The 18,428-nt window shown below is 32.7% G+C and overlaps 1 protein-coding gene across 2 annotated transcripts in view; it reads right to left on the bottom strand.

Annotated features, from left to right (window-relative positions):
- Positions 1-18,428, bottom strand: part of LOC126883075 (helicase domino) — a 170,250-nt gene that overhangs the window by 54,918 nt on the left and 96,904 nt on the right. For both annotated transcript variants that reach the window (XM_050648300.1, XM_050648299.1), the window contains exons 12-16: positions 17,518-17,904; positions 15,284-15,547; positions 9,423-9,734; positions 7,112-7,438; positions 4,439-4,660 (exon numbers count right to left, since the gene is read on the bottom strand). In XM_050648300.1, the coding sequence (XP_050504257.1) occupies positions 4,439-4,660; positions 7,112-7,438; positions 9,423-9,734; positions 15,284-15,547; positions 17,518-17,904 (1,512 nt within the window). The remainder of the gene's footprint in view (positions 1-4,438; positions 4,661-7,111; positions 7,439-9,422; positions 9,735-15,283; positions 15,548-17,517; positions 17,905-18,428) is intronic.

Raw genomic sequence — 18,428 nt, 5'->3', positions numbered from 1 at the left:
ATCACAAATTGCTATAAATTAACAATTAACAATTTAAAAATGTTTTTTTTTTAATCGCATTTGTCCATAAAATAAATATACCAACTCGTTATTACTATCATTTTTGGTGTATAATTCTACATGGAAGTTACAATGTGAGTACTATTTTTCTGGCTATTTTAAGTATAACAAACATATTGAAAAACTGCATTTTTTATAGAAAGTTGTGATTTCTAGGGTTAATACATAATTTCTAAATAGTATATATATAATTTTGATAATCACACAATTCTTTTTTCAACAAACCTCAAATTCTTAGCTTTTCGTTTATGGACAGTAAACCTCAGATGACAGAAAAAAATTATTGGCACCATGCAAAATAAGTATGTATGTAATACAAAAAAAGATTAATTGGCTATTTGATCGATCCATTTCCCCGATACATAGACTGTGAATTTGTCAAACTGCAACATAAAGATATAAAAGTTCGTTCTTTCTCTGTTAACTTTCAATGAGCCAGAAAAATAGGGATAAACTAAAAGCAACAAAGTGTAGGTGGAAATAAACAGCAAACATGAATAAATAGTTATCCAACAGTAGTAGTTATCGAAAAATATAAAAAAATAATTGATTTTCATTTTTTTAAAATGTCCGTATTCTTTGAACATAACAACATGTACACATTCACACTATAATTTACAATTATGCTCGGTTTTTAATAAAAATTGTTCCGTAAAAAAACTATTAATCCTAAAATTATATGTACAGGTAATTCTAAATCACAATATTCACATTTTACATTAGCATATATAGTCAAAATTTACAATTTTATTAACAAATCACTGGAAGAACGAGGGGAATTTTCAAAAATCGTATAACACAATATGTACAATGGACAATTATTCTGAACAGTAGTTCATCTATAAATGAACAACACCAACTGCAATTTGGTAATAAATTTAAAAAATGACTTCGTACACTTCGTAGGATAAAATCATTTGTCTGTCACATGTCGCAAAGTCTTATGGTGGTTTAGCCAAGTTCAGAGAATGGTTTAATGTAGAATCTAGGAAGATCAATGTCAAGATGGAACAATGAAGTTAAAGAAGACATGAGAAGACAACATAATGAACTGTGAAAGAAAAGTAAGTCATAAAAGGGAATGGAAAAGAATAGTACATCAAACCGAGGACCTACTAGATTCAACAGCTTTGAGCGTAGTAAAATTTGCAGGTACAAATTTTACTAACACTAAGGACTTAGCGGAATTAAGCTTAATACGATTTATTTTAGAACCGTCAACAGCATGTAAACAGTATGTTGGCAATCAGGTATCTACAAGGAAACATTCTTCTTCTTTTTTTCCAACCATACTGGCAATAATCATTTTATGGGTTGGAGGCTTGGACATTAAAAGAAAGAATGTTTCGAACAGATTAGAAGCCTCCGAGTTATGGACCTACAGAAGGATATTAAGAATAAGTTGGGTGGATAGTCACGAATGTCAAGGTGCTGAGAAGAATGGGAAAATATGAGGTTTTAAATACAATTAAAGTTAGAAAACAGCAATGTCTGGAACATGTCATAAGGGGCGAGCGTTATAACTAAATAATACAAGGAAGAATACAGGGTAGAAGGAGTCGTGGAAGAAGACGCATCTTGTGGTTAAACAATTTGAGAGCTTGTTTTAACTGCATTTCTGCTGATCTCTTTAGAGCAGTGGCATCGAAAAAGCGAATTGCCATGATAGTTGCCAACCTTCTTAGAGGAGTTGGTACATGAAGAAGAAGAAATTATTATATGACATATTTTATTAGTTTTTAAGGTAGTTCAAATTTAAATTTCAACTAAACCGGTAAACTAAAAGATTTATGTATTGCTTTGACTAAACTGACAAACGACCTATTTGTCAGTTACTTTTGTTATTATGTACCATTATTACCAAAGTTTATAGAATTATCAACTCTATAAAACAGCTTAAGAAACGGGCAAAAAAAATGTAAGATATGTAAGTAAAGTTTGAATATATTAGTTCAGAATTGAGTCAAAAGAAAACAAATAAACATTGAATACTGTAAAGAATTGCGCAAATGAAATGGAACTGGGTAGAACACATGGCACGGCAAAACATCGAAAGGAGGACTAAAAAAATTGTACATTAGAGACCACGCGAGCACAGTTGTAGTAGAGGAAGACCACAAAAAACGATAGCTTAGACAACATCAAAGCAAAAATGGGGAGAAACTGGCACCAAATAGCACAAAACAGGGAAGAATGGAGAACTCATGGAGAACAACTTTGTCCAGGAGTGGATGAAGAAGAAAACTGTAAAGAAATAAATTATTTTTGAGTTATTACCTTATTGCAGTGTACATTGATCAATAAACACTTTTTTAACTATCAAAAACTTTTAAATTTCTCCTCTTTCCACAGTCAAATCTCCCTATAACTCGGGCGAACCAACATTTTTATATTTTGAGTTATCGTTTACTTTAGCAGCTTCGACAGGTGATACAGGCGACCGTTTCACCCAACCGTCTAAAGTCTGATTGTTCGAAATTTTACCACACTTTCTGAAGCTTCTTCTCGTTTCAGGAGACCTGAAATTGGCATTTCTATTAGACGTTACCAATTTAGACATTCTGACCGTTTCGGTATGACCATTATCGACGTGAGGAACTTTGTTGTTAAGTCTATTTTCTATATCTGCTACGTTTGGAAATGTACCCGATTCATCTTTCCTATTGTGGGACTGTGCCTCTTCATCTTTTATAGTTTGTGATAGTACTTCATTTTTTCTATTGTGTTTCTCTTCCTCTTTCCTACATTCAGGTAATACCTCTTTATCTATCCTATCGTGGAATGACACCTTTTCATCTCGTCTGTTGTGGGATGATATCTCTTCATCTTTTACATCCTGGGACGATGAATCTTGATTTCCCCTATCGTTGAATAGTATTTCTTCACTTGTCTTTTCTACAACTTTGGAATTTTCCGATTTTTTTATATATTCATCCATATTACTTGTGTCATTTACTACTTCATCTACCAATTCGTTGTGCTGCTCATTTAAAGGTTTGCATCTACTTATTTCATTTGCTATTTCGTTAACTGATTCAGTAGAATTTCCTAAGGTTTTCTCTTCTACTTCTTCATCTTGATTTCCTTGCTTTTTAATATCGCCCTCATCATTTTCTGACTTTTGGATGTTTTCTTCATTGTCTGTATTATCATCTTTCTCATTACCTTTCCTCCTTTCTCTTTTATCTTTAACGCTCTCATCTTCATCTACTTTCTTATTGATATCACCATTTTCCTCGTCAACACTTTCTGTTACTTCCATTTTTTCCTCATTATCGTTATCTTTACTTAAATGACCTACATCTGAAACATTACTGTCATCACCCTGTTTTTCATCTTTCGTGCTATCAATATTTTTATTTTCAACCTGCTCTATCTGATTATCTTCTTCAAGGAGTGTTTCTTCATCTATGTCTTCATTTTTGTTTGTAATGAAATCTTCATCATATTTATCTTCGAGTATAGATTCGTCTAATTCTTCATTTTCCTGTTTACTACTTTCGTTATTATCTATTTCAGTACAACCAGTTAATTTACTAAGTTTGGATGAGGTAACTTCTGTATTGTCAAGAGAATCATTCTGTTCATCTAAATTGCTATTCTCATGTTGACTAGACTCGCAATCTTTGGTTTGATTCTGGTTTGAGCTGGTGGAAGTCTCATTAATTTGTGTGCTCACTGAAATCTCAATGTCTTCTTTTAAGTTGACTTTAAATCGTTTATCGTTCAGTATATTACTTAAAATTACTTTACAAGTTTTCCCTTTGGGTGCTACCTTGGCACGTTTCTTAGTAGATTTTTCTCTTGACTGGTTACTGTTTTCTTCTTCTGATGTTTCTAAACTGGTGGGGTATTTCCTCCTCAATCGCTTTCTACCGTCTTTATCTCCATCGTTATCGTTTTCAGACACAGATCTAACCCTCTTAATATTTTTTCTATGGTTCTCCCCGTATTTTTTCATCGGTTTTTCTCCAGGCAAAATCGGGCTGACATCGAGTGTCCAAAGGTTAATAGCCACTGTGCCCCTAGATCTAGTTCTAGGTGAATTTGGATCAACGTGGTTTAAGGTAGTTTTAGATTCCATGGAAGATGAAGATTCGCTATCAGAATCAGAATCACTATCACTATTATCCGTATCCCCTCCGTTAATTTGAGATTCTTCTTGTGATTCACAAGCATCCGGTTCTTCGACCTCTACATCTTTGCTTTTTTGAGACAGCCTTCGTGTCCTAGTCTTCTTCAACCTTTTTTCAACTCCATCTTTTTTCTCGACGTCATCTTTTTTCTCAATGTCTTCATCTCCATCTTTTTTGAGCCTAACCCTTTTATTACTTAAAATTTTATTATACCTATTGATTTTTTTGTTTTTTGAGCTAACCTGGTTGGTGGCGTCATCTCTTGAATACGTGATGATATCAGATTCTTCTTCTAACTCTCGAGCACGACGTTCCTCCTCTTCTCGCATCGCCGCCAGACGGTTCTGCTCCCATTCCTTTTTCTGTTCTTCGATCTCTCTTGCAGCAGCTGCAAGCTGTTCTGCAGACCACGCAGATTCTGTTGCCTCGATGAAATTCATGGCGTATTTTTCTATGGGAGTTAACTACAAAAATAAAATTTTATTTTGTTAATAAAAGATATAGAAAGTAGCAGACAAAAGATTTAAAAAGTAAATAATAAATAATGTACGACATACAAAAATGACTACACAGATTTTATATATTTAATGTTGCAAGGTTCTAGATAGTTTTCAATAAGGTAAATTGGAAACATGCTGGCCACTGCGTTTTTATAGCATAGATGCAAAAGTCAGACAGCTATAGAACTGTTAACTGATCGTCTATGCATTGTAAACAAAATAACAAACAAGTTCATAAACTTTTAGAAAGTATGAACTGATGGTATCTTATACAAGGGTGACCAAAAGTCTAACATTATCCGTTTCAAAGTAATGCATTTGAAAATGTATACCCGTCAAGAACTAAATTGGTTATGAATTGGTCAACTTTGTTTTTGAAAGTTAGACCAATTTAGTTCCAAGTGATGTTATGAGAGTAAGTGGGCACGAAGTACATCAGATTTATAGCTATATCTATTTAGGGCATGAAATTAGAATAGGAAAAGACAACAAACTTATGAGATTCAGCGTCGTATAGGCTTGGGGAATGGGCAGCATTTGGCAAGAGGCAAGATGCGACATTCTAAAAGGAAAAGTTTACAACCAATGCATACTGCCAGTAATAACATATGGTTTCGAAACCATAACTTTGACTAAACAATTTGCAAATAAATTGAGAATAACCCAAAGAAAAATAGAAAGATCAATGTTGGGAATTACAAGAAGAGATATGGTACCAAATAGGATAGTGAAAATTGCACAAGCCAAATGGAGATGGGCAGGACATGTAGCATGTTTAAATGATAATAGGTGGACCAAAAGACACATAGAATGGAGACCTAGAGAAGATAAAATACACCGAGGTAGACCACCAAAGAGATGGATGGATGACTTGAAAAAAACAGTGGGAAATTGAATAAAGAAGGCACAAGATAGAGAATGGAAGAATATGGTGGAGACCTATATCCAACCAGTGATCATTCATAATCATTCCTCAACCTCTTGCATCTAGTGGATGCAAGAGGTTGAGGAATGATGATGATGACCCCTCAAGAAACGCATAATAACTGGTGTTCCATGAGAGAGCAGCCAGTCCCTACGTTGGTACAGCTCCGGTATGTTTGTTCACACATCCCTGAACACAAATGTATGAACAGAAACAATTAAATGTTTGTTTCACCTTGCAGAAGGAATTACCAAAAAATAGTAAGACTCACAAAATTCTTCTATTTTGAACAATCTTCTATTTTGAAAATGTAAAAACCAATTAAAGAGATTTTTCTTTGGCTGGAGGCAATACAAAAGAGATACCAGAGGTACAAAATAATTTTTAAGGGGAACGGAGCAAAATGCAAAATTTTGACGTCAAATTTTCAATGTGTTTTAAATGTATTAATTTTTTTAATCCTGAGAAAACTAATAAGTATTTTTGTAAAAATTTAAACGCAGAGTGAAAGACTACTTTATTACAGAGGGGTTAAAATCCCCTAGAATAAATAAAATGTTTCTTTTGAATAAAATATTTGCAATTAAAAATCACACTAAATTTTCTCTTTTATTTTCACCCCTGTAACATATTAAAATAAACGTTATAAAAGTTTTCAGGGACTTTCGGCCTTCGGTAATAATCTTTCATTCTGCGTTAAAACTTTCAAAAATACTTATTAGTATTCTCAGGATTCGAAAAAACTTAATACATTTAAAAAACATTATGTCAAAATTTTGCATTTTGTTCCGATCACCTTAAAGGTATAGTCGGTTTGCTAAACTCGCTAGTGATTTTAGTAGGTAATTTGTTTGTTTTTTGGCAATTTTTGGCAAAATTGCTAACTAGTAATAATTATTAACTATTTAGTAATTATTTTGTTGCCAATTATACCAAAATGGCAAAATTACTTGCTAAAATCACTAGCCAGTTGTGTCCGAGTTAAGCGAACCGACTATAACAGCGTTCAAATACTTAAGACTCCTTAGTAACCGAAAGTAATGTAAGTAATTAAAAAACTGATAACATCTAAAATTCTAGGGCAGAATTCGAAGATGCAACTGTACAAAATTCTAATAAGAAACCTTGTGACCTATAGATGGGAAATATGGACCCTGATGAAGAAAGAAGATGCCCTGAAAAGTTTTGAAAAGAAAATGTTTGGGCCTGTGCAGGAGTAGTATGGGGGGCTACAGAATCAGCTTGAACTTTGAGCTCCACTGTTAATTAAACACGTCAAATGACAATACAATTATTGTTGAACAGGCCAAAACCTACAGGTGGTTGTTGGGCTAAATGAATAAGCATGCACAATTGGTTCGCAGAAGGTGTATAGTTGTAAAAAGATCTAAATGTCTCATTTTTATATCAATATAATATAACATTTTGAATTTGTAGTTCTCAGAAAAAAAAAGCAGCAAAATTTTTGCAAAATTAATTGAGTTGCTTACCTTTTCTATAATATTATTAATTTCCTGTTCCGCCTTGCTGATCTCAGGTTCTTTCTCTTGATCATCCAGAGGAATGTTTTCATCAAACTCTGCAAGATCTGCAACAGCTTCGGCTTTGGCCGTTTTCGCGGCTTGGACGTCCTGGTCGTCCTCGCATGCTTCGAAAGCATTTTCGAGAGCACCGACGGTGGCTTTATCGTCAGCAGAATGAACCAGGTCTGTGCTGAGGGCCTTCTCTCTTTCTTTTCTCAGTTCGACAACTTCTGACATTCGGGCAGATGCGCTTTCTTCGTTTTGGTCTATGTTGAATAAGTCCTGAATCGTCGACTGAAAAAAAAAATTAGTTCAACAAAAATTTCAAACCACATATTTAACAGTCAAATGTGTAGTAGGAAGAAAAACAAGGGTCCAGAATTGAGACAGCTTGAACCAAATTTTCGTTACAAGAAACATAATATTGATAAATTCAAATTAGAAAAAGATAGAAGTGAATAATCTCACAGAATAGCAGAAAAAGCTATAAAAATTTAAGAACGAGAAAAATAATGAAAAATACATCACTTGTCAAAAGACTATAAAAATTAACAACAAAAAAAATAATAAAATATTAAAAAAAAACCCAAAGACTACATTAAAAAATACATAACTTTTTTATTTAAATGTTGCAAGGTTCTAGATAGTTTTCAATAAGATAAACTGAAAACATGCTGGCCACTGCGTTTTTATAGCACAGATGCAAAAGTTAAGACAGCTACTACAGAACTGTTAACTGATCGTCCATGCATTATAAATAAAATATTAAATTTTTTTAACATGTGGGTGATTTGACGTTAATTACGCCTTCAATAGATGGCAGTTTTTATATTATTTTTTATTTTTAACCGTCGGTCTGGAAGAAGAATGACGTAACTGCAAATAGCAGAATTATTCAGGAGAAAAAAACGATTTTCAAATATTTAAAATAGGGATTAAATGAGGAGTAATCGTCTAGGAGGCGTGTGGCGTTTATTGATTCGAATTTCGTTATCTTAATTTAATCCCCACATTTTTAACCTCATCTACAGTTGCGTCATTCTTCTCTTAAAATGTTTTAATATTTAAAATAGTGATTAAATGAAGAGTAATCGCTCAGGAGCATCAGTATGGCGTTTATTCTTACAGTGATGGCTTTCAGTTTCATCACTATTGGTTCGAATGTCATTATCTTAATTTAATTCCCCCATTTTCAACCCTACTTACAGTTGCGTCATTCTTCCTCTTAAAATTTTTCTGTACCAAAAAAACAATTGTTAAATGTTTAGTATGCCGTTTATTCTTACAACGATGGCTTTTATTTTCATCCCTTTTGGTCCGAATTTCATTACCTTAATTTCATCCCCCATTTTCAACCCTATTTACAGTTGCGTCATTATTCATCTGAAACAAGGTCTAGAATGGCGTGTATTTCAATAACGATGCAACTACACTGTAGTGGCTCAGTACATAGTTACAATTCTGTCCCTATTGTATCATCTGTATACAATATTTTAGAAGTTAATTACGCAATAAACAGGAATTGATAAAATTTGCAGTCACATCATTTTTCTTCCGGACCGGCGATATGACAAAGACACAGGGCAAATCAGCTAATCTAGATGGATCTCTTTAGGAAGTATTACGTAACGCAGGTTGGGGGGTGTCAAAAATCTTCAAAAATTGCGTTACGCAATAGTTAAACTCCCATAAGAGTGCGTTACGTAGGGGGGGGGTTAAAAATCTTCAAACATCGAGTTACGTAATACTTGAACGCTCCCTTATGGAAAAATCAAACAAAATTTGGAAGATGACCAAGGTCAAAGATACTATTCAAATTATATATGTACTAGTAAAAAGGTGCTCAAATCTTCAAACATCGAGTTACGTAATACTTGAACGCTCCCTTATGGAAAAATCAAACAAAATTTGGAAGATGACCAAGGTCGAAGATACTATTCAAATATATGTACTAGTAAAAAGGTGCTCCAGTAACACGTTTGGTGCTCATGACGCACATGTAGCGTCACGAAGGTTTTATCAAAGGTACCGATGACATATAAGTTGCCTCAGTAGTACTGTGTTACTAAATGAACGATATAAGTGCCTGATACCAGACAAGTGGCGTTTGTTTAAGATGGGCACCGAACGGGGTAACTGTCGTAGTAACCATCCACTGTATTCTTCAGATTTAGTATTTGGTCTTAAAAATTTAATATCCAAAAATAAAAAAAAAAAATGCAAAGGAATGATGTGAAATGATTTATGCAAGAGTTCTTTATATTATTATTATACTTACACTCTTGAAGTACGCCGTTGTGAAATTACCCCCTTCGATCGCCAGATCTCCGAGCAATCGTTTCTGATTGGCCTTCTTCAATATATTCTCCTCTATCGTTCGCTCGCTAACTAGCCTGTAAATGTGTACGTCTCTCGTTTGACCGATTCGGTGACAACGATCTTGCGCTTGCGCGTCCATAGTTGGATTCCAATCGGAATCATAAAATATCACAGTATCCGCTCCGGTTAAATTTACACCCACGCCCCCGGAACGCGTGGACAAAATAAAAGCGAAAATACGTTTATCACCGTTGAACCTCTCCATCAACACCTAAAAAATAAGAAATAATATTATGAATTATAAGATTTATAGAGATCATATATGTTCGCTGCCAGATACCAGATACTCTTCTAATAACAAGTATCTAATATTTGTCAGCGAAGAGACTGTCAATTTGAGAAGAGACTGTCCCAATTCAAAATATATCATTTTACAGGACAGGCATTTTAATGTTTAAAGCAAAATGTAAAATCCAATAGCAGAGTAAAGATCTTTGTTTTACAGTTGAGTCCGCGAGTCTTTACCCGTGCGTCATTCATACATGGCGAGATAAAACACATACTTTTTATCTAGAATCATTCTCTTCCACGCATGAAACTCATGACAAACCAGCTGCCGTTTGTTATCAAGTAAAAACACATGTTATTTTTATGAACCATCTAGACACAGTGCATTGAAAAGAGATAGGTACAAAAAAAGACGATTCGGTATGTTTTCATATTTTAAGCACAATTTGTTTGACGTTTCTGCTTTGTTTACTTTTGTGGCTGTCAGTCAGTTGAATTTTTTGCAGTTTTTGTCGAATTTTTGCGTTATGAAGTTTCTTTATACTACACAAACAGTTGTTTTCACAATTAATTTTATATTGGGCTTTGAAATTTTAAGGTAAATAATTATATTTTGGCAATTAATATTTAAAACATACAAAGCTAACGTCATTCACATAGTAAAGAAATGATTGTGTTTAGATTTCCGTCAAAGTGAATAAAATAACAAAAATAAAATATGTTATTGAATTTTTTTATAAATTGTTTATTTATTTATTAATCAATAATAATCAAAGAATTTATTAAGTTACTTCAAATGTAGCCGTAATTCTGCACAAAAATTTTGAAGCAAAACTTACATTTGACATTCTATATATTTCATAACGTCAAATTTTATAATAAAACCCGTAATCGGAACAGTAGCCACTTTCTGTCAGTTGTTGTTGCGTGAAATAGATTTCCGACTTATTTCGTATGCTTTAAATGATGACGCATGGGTAAAGACTCGCGGACTCAACTGTAGCTGATATAAATAGGAAATAACATCCTAAATGAAAGTAAGCTTTAGTATATTTTGTAAATAATTACACATTATTTTCACTTGGTACTGTTTTCTTCCCAAAAATAGTTCTATTTTTTGGTTTTGATACAGATACTTAAAATAACCCCCATTATTGTGGTTGTTTATTATTATTTTTGTTAAACGTACAGATCAAGATTTTACTATAAAGAAATAAAGAAGCATAATTAACGTACATTTATTAAGTTAGAGCTGATTACAAATGAAGAGTACAGGTGAAAAACGATCTAAGTCACATGATACCCAAATGGCTTAGTTATCCATCATTTCTTATATTTTCGTGTCTGCTTTTATCCTGTGCATTTGAAATTAACCAAAAACCGATATAAATCACTAAAAACCTCGAATAAAATTAAGTGTTATATGGAAAAGCGATCGAGCTCCGTGCGTTTTACGAAAAAGCGATCAAGTCCATAATAATTCCTAAGCAGGTTCTGATGTGTGTTTCATTTGTAAAATGAATTTCGTAGTTAGTGGGTATCGGTACCCGTGCTCTGTCGGTAGTGAATCAATAAATAAATCGAGTAAACGAAAATCTTCCCGTCACATTAACGATGCCGCTAAGAAAATAAGAAACCACACTTATAAAATTTGTGACTCATGTAATTGTAAAAGATTCACGTAATTGTTTTACGTAATAGTTACTGATATTTAGAAAGCGATTTAATTATCAGTAGTAATTACACGAGAGCTCTAAAATTATCGATTTGTATCCCGAGTGACACTTTGACCGTTTTAATTTGTCTTTAATTTTTTTTTAATGTCAAAGTGTCACGAGGGCAAAACAAATCGATAATTTTTAAGAGTTCGACTGTAATTTGAGAAGAAGTGTAAGATTATTTCATGAATAAAACTGTTTTTTAAATCATTTTAACTAATATTTTATTACTTGAATATTTGCTAAATCTGTTCCTGGTGTTGTCTTTGACAAGTTGTAAAACATGAATTGTCATTAATGTCACTGAATGTTCATTTTGTCGTAGCAACGAAGGGCATCTGACGTAATACTTGATGACGGGAAATTATCAAAAATCATCCCTGTAATTTTCATTTCTGCAGCTTTCTCTATGAACGAAATAATCAATTTCAATTTAAGTGCGACAAAAGTGACCGAAACTACCATTTTTTTTATGTAGCCGCATTAGCATAAGTAATGTATAAAGAAGGCGTCCAAGGAAACTGAAGAAGCGTTTTCGTAAAACGCTTTTATAAAGTAAGGCTTTTTGAAAAGAAAGAACTGCAGTTCAAGGAAAAAGTATACAAACTGTCCTCACAAGGTTACTGAAGGAATTTTGGGAAAAACCCATGGCCACATCTACAGCTTTAAATGGGCGAAAGTCAAATTACAAACTTTAACCAGAACTGGACTTAAATCTATTTTTCCATACATTTTCATGACACTACATTTTTATGAATTTTTCTTTTGTGTAATTCAGAATTAAAATATATAAACTGTTTTTGTTAATATTACTAATAGCTATAAAAAATTAGTTTTGATAAAAAAAAATAATTATCATTTTTCATCACCACTCCTTTAGAACGTTTTTAATCTTTTATTAGGAATATCTCAAAAATGTGTCTTAGATCGTTTTTTGTAAAGCAGACTCAAATATTCTTTGGGCTCTTAACTAAACTCAAAATTGCCATTTTTTGAGTTAGCACACTCTTCTTACCAAGGTGCGAAATTTTTAACTAAGTACACTACAATTCGATTAGGGAAAATATCGGGAAAAACACTGTTTACATATCGTCGTATCAGAAGTAAAACTACACTTTTCAGAAAGTGTAGTAAAATAGATTTAAAGGAACAAATTGTTTTTAAATTTACCTAACTGGAATATTGAAATTTTTTTAATGCAACCATAAAGAGTAAATAAAAACAGATATTTTATGCCATGTTTCTTCACAAGAACTATGATTTGTTATATTAGCTTAATTTTTGTACTGGATAAGTTTTTCCATGGACACAATAATTGGATATTTCGAATTTAATGAATTTGTCTCCATAACGTATCAGAACATTGGGATTCAAAATGAAAAAAATATGTAACAAAAAATGCATTATGTATATTACAAAATGTTAAAAACATATTATCTAACTTCTAACGAAATTGCCAGTAGAAGAAAATAATTCAATCCATCTTATGTGTGTGAGATTAGAACAAGATCCGCACAGTTATGTTTACTAACGTATTGTTTGAAAATCATTAAGTACCAATTCGGCGCTCTAGATTGTAAGAAAAAATTGACTACAGTCGGAAAAATGAAAGAATACCCATGAACGATCACATCAATCACTAATTTTGTATTTGCTGTCTTTTTCTTTTTCTATAAATTACAAACGTTTGTTATAGAAAAAGACAGCAAATACAAAATAAGTGATTGATGTGATCGTTTATGGGTATTCTTTCATTTTTCCGACTGTAAGTACTATAATATGTTTTAAAGAAAGCGTTTTACCTTGAAACCGAAATTTACAAAGTGCTTAGTGAATTGTACCGTAAATTATCTCAGAAATCAGAAGGTTTGAAGCACTTGGTGATTTTTCCACGAATGGGCAGTACCATATTGAGTACAAATTGATGAAAATGTCAGTCTCAAAAAAGTGCACTTAGTTTTACCTCTATGACGATATATAACTTACCTGCTACATTTTGCAAGTTGACTTGTGAGACGAGATTCTGAAGAATCAGGAGCAAAAAATTCTATATATTGATAGCTTGTTATGAAAACCTCGTATCTCATTTCACAGAAAATTTTGCAGGAGACACTTTAAATTGAATTTCTGCATACTCTAACTTAAAACAAAAAAAAACTATCTTTACATATTTTTGATTCTGAGTACATTTAGATCATTACACATACATTTTTCATATATATTTTGGGTTAGAGTATGTAGAAATTAAGTTTAAAGTCACTCATGTAAAATTTTCTGTAAAATGAGATATGAGGTTTTCACACTAAGCCATTATATATATTGCATCAAATTCAAAATTGATTGAAATTTGTTTAGATTTTTTTAAGAGCAAAATAATTGAGGAGGTGAAACATGGTTCAGCTTTTTCGGTACTAGCTGATGAGGCTGCTGATAGTAGTGACAAAGAACAATGATCAATTGGTTTAGATATCTACGTTATGATAAGATCCTAAAAAACCAATAATTTAATTCCTTAGATATTATATACTGGTGCAAGAACTGAATGCACAAGCCATTTCTGAAACTCACTTCACTTTCTGCAAGATTGCGATATTGATTTAACTAATCTTGTTGGTCAAAGATATGACGGATGTGCTGCATAGCAGGTCACATGTCACATTTAGAAAATTATTAACGATAAATATCATTATTAAGAGGCAACAGTAGCGATCAACAGGTAGCAACAAACGCGGTCCAAGATTGCGGCTATAATTTTGAATATTTTGGCGAGATATTTGGCACACATATTCGTACTATAATAAAGAATGGCGGTTTTGGCCCAATTTGAGAAATATGTTAGTATGTGGAAATTACTCTATAGCTAAATAAAATATTGCAAAAAGGAGCCTGTACCGCCATTAAGAAGAACAAAAAAGTAAACTTTCTTCAAATAAACTTTTTTATCCCTTGCCTAGATTTTGTGTCTTGGACCTAGTAATTTTTTTTATCTCTAACAAGAAATCGAACATATTATAACTAAATAACTGATTAGTCAACATAGCGAAAGTGTCACTGTCATTTTGAAAAACCTGCGTCAGATTTCTGTTCTGTTATCTGCACTCGATACGATTCGTATCGAGTGTTCGTAATCCCTATGCAGATAACAGAACAAAAATCTGATACAAATTTGTCAAAATGACAGTGACACTTTCTCTATGTTGCCTAATCAGTTATTTAGGTATATGTTCGATTTCTTGTTAGAGAAAAAAATTTTTTACTAGGTCCAATATGACACAAAATCTAGGCATGGGATAAAAAAGTTTATTTGAAGAGTTTATTTTTTTGTTCTTAATGGCGGTATCCTTTTTGCAATATTTTATTTAGTTATAGGGTAATTTCCACATAGGAACACATTTCTCAAATTGGGCTCTGTATCACCATTCTTTCTCGACATATTCAAATATCTCGACAATATATTCAAAATTACAGCCGCAATCTTGGACCGAATTTGTTGCTACCTGTTGATCGCTACTGTTGCATCTAACGATAAAAATCTTGTCATTAATGACCTGAATAGTGTCATTGTCATTTACGAAAAAATATGAGTACTGTTTGCGGAAAGTATGCGGAAATTAAAAAGCTTGGATAGGCATTTCATTTTATTTGAATAAACCTTGATCAAAAGATATTAAACTTATATAAAATCTTGTGATGTATACAAGAATTCTACCTTTCATGACAATTCTAGTTAGATACAAACACTACACTCTGAGGCTTTCCATACAATTGAAATTGTTTTAGGTAAATATTGCTAATACATATAAATAACACTTACTTGTCTTTGATCAACTTTTGTGGTACCATCTAACCTAAGATATATATGACCGTGGTAATTCAAAAATGCCTCTAGTACATCCAACATTTTCGTCATCTGCGTGAAGATCAATACTCGATGACTTCCCAGTTTTAACTTCCTCAATAGTATATCCAGAGTTTGTAACTTCCCACAGTCATATTGAATAAGCCTAGGATCTGGAAACTGCGTTACCATTGCAGATGCTATACTATGAAGAGGTGTTGCAGGTTTTAGGAATAGTTTCTGCAAAGAAAATAGTTCAATGTTCAGAACTTGTATAAGATTAAAAAAAAACCAGTAAAATCCTGTATAAAAGGTATATTTAAAAACCCTCAAAAGGGCCACATCAAATTCACATAACTAGTTTTCGACTGGTTTACCAGTCATCATCAGTGCTTACGTGCAATGTACATGCTAACCACCAAGATAGTATTATACAAAAATATGTGGGTCAAAGCACAGTAAAAGTAGTCCGTCAAGGAAACATAGGTATAAAATGCTACCTTAAGCCTGGATGTTTAAAATATTATCTAAGTTGCCCTAGGTAACATCTGAGATCTAGATATGACTTGTTCACATGTTGGAAGTGAGACTTCCAACATGTGAACATGTAAACATCCAGGCTTAAGGTAGCATTTTATACCTGTTTCCTTGACGGACTACTTTTACTGGGCTTTGACCCAGATATTTATGTATAATACTATCTTGGTGGTTAGCATGTACATTGCATGTAAGCACTGATGATGACTGGTAAACCAGTCGAAAACTAGTTATGTGAATTTGATGTGGCCCTTTTGAGGGTTTTTAAATATACATTTTATACAGGATTTTACTGTTTTTTGTATCACATGGTATACAGCTAACTACAGGAAAACTTTTTCCTTGTGGATTTTTTTTGTATAAGATTGCCATATTTTCATGTCTGAATCAATACACATATCATCTACAAAGTACACCACACACATCTTATGGAAAATATAATGTCACTCAAATGAAATAAAATTTACATGAATACCTTTTATACAGGATTTTACTGTTTTTTGTATCACATGGTATACAGCCAACTACAGGAAAACTTTTTCCTTGTGGATTTTTTTTGTATAAGATTGCCATATTGTCATGTCTGAATCAATACACATATCATCTACAAAGTACACCAGACACATCTTATGGAAAATATAATGTCACTCAACTGAAATAAAATTTACATGAATACCTTTTATACAGGATTTTACTGTTTTTTGTATCACATGGTATACAGCCAGCTACAGGAAAACTTTTTCCTTGTGGATTTTTTTGTATAAGATTGCCATATTGTCATGTCTGAATCAATACACATATCATCTACAAAGTACACCACACACATCTTATGGAAAATATAATGTCACTCAAATGAAATAAAATTTACATGAATACCTTTTATACAGGATTTTACTGTTTTTTGTATCACATGGTATACAGCCAACTACAGGAAAACTTTTTCCTTGTGGATTTTTTTTGTATAAGATTGCCATATTGTCATGTCTGAATCAATACACATATCATCTACAAAGTACACCACACACATCTTATGGAAAATATAATGTCACTCAAATGAAATAAAATTTACATGAATACCTTTTATACAGGATTTTACTGTTTTTTGTATCACATGGTATACAGCCAACTACAGGAAAACTTTTTCTTTGTGGATTTTTTTGTATAAGATTGCCATATTGTCATGTAGTCTGAATCAATACACATATCATCTACAAAGGACACCACACACATCTTACGGAAAATATAATGTCACTCAAATGAAATAAAATTTACATGAATAGATTGGTCTCGAAATTACGATCATTTTATATCATTGCGCCAACTCTGAATTATTACTATTAACGGCGTAAATTGTAATTAAAATTTAGCGAAATCACATTTATGAAGTCCATAAAACTGTCGTTCATAAATAATATTAGTCTAGTGGCTATTCACAAGGGTTTACCCCCGTGGGCAAGCGGATTATAGGAACGATATACTTTTGTACACCTGGTCAAATTATACCTACTTTATTATCTATAAGCCTCTGCCTAAAGATTTATAAAGTGGCGATTCCAAAAATCTTTTCTCTCTCTTTAACTCATTTAAATTTTATTTCATTTGAGTGACATTATATTTTCCATAAGATGTGTGCGTTGTCCTTTGATATGAAAGCTGAAAAAGTTCATATTTACCTGTATAAGTTGTTTCTCGTGTTTTTGGCCCCAATATTTACTCGGTGGAGGATGCCACACTTGCAGTTCGGGTTCCGCCACTTTCACAGAAGGTACATAGAATATAAATCGATCAAAAGTATCTTTTAGAGCTTCCAATCTTCTTTCAGGATTAAACAACGCGTCTTGGAGACAATCTGTCGTTTCATTCCTGGCATCCTTATTGTACAGTGTGTTCAAGCAGTGAATATGACCCCCGTTCCAAACATCCAGCTGGTTAGGCGTATATATTTTGACAGCTTCTTGGAAATCTCGGCCGTACAGTGGAAGAGCTGAGCAACGGATCTTGTTGATGCGTGACATGAGGGAAAGTCTCTTCTTTCGTTCACCTTTGGGATCGTCTTCATTCTACAAAAAGCCAATTAATAGTTAGTACGTTCGTTAACGGTAAAATATTGCAAAACCTCTAAATTTTAAAGAACCGCTTGTATTGACATGAAATTTGACATACACGTAGTTAACATGTCAAAGAAAAAAGTGACATTGTGCAGATGTGTGCTTTTGCCCTGAAATATGTTCATTTTTCAACAAAATAACCACGTTTTTAGACGGTTTTTCGCAAATAACTCAAAAATATTTTGTCGAAAAAATATTCTCAGCAAAAATATAACCTGTAAAAAATTAAAAATAATGTATGTATTAGATCTGTATACCTAGTAGAAGCAGAGTTATAACTAATGAAAAATAGGTTCATATTCGTCAAATTTCAAATCGAATATTTTAACGTGAAATACCCAAAAAAATTTTTCTTTGACATGTAAGCTACGCGTATGCCAAATTTCATGTCAATCCAAGCAGTTCTTTAAAAATTACGGCAAAAACCGTCAAATAATGTACTAAGGCCCGGTCTTTTCACCTCTGAATAGCTAGTC

Source organism: Diabrotica virgifera, chromosome 4 (genome assembly GCF_917563875.1).
Source record: "Diabrotica virgifera virgifera chromosome 4, PGI_DIABVI_V3a".
Classification (NCBI taxonomy): Eukaryota; Metazoa; Arthropoda; class Insecta; order Coleoptera; family Chrysomelidae; genus Diabrotica; species Diabrotica virgifera.
The sequence above is the reverse complement of the archived record's forward strand: the minus strand, read 5'-3'. Positions and strand labels throughout refer to the sequence as shown.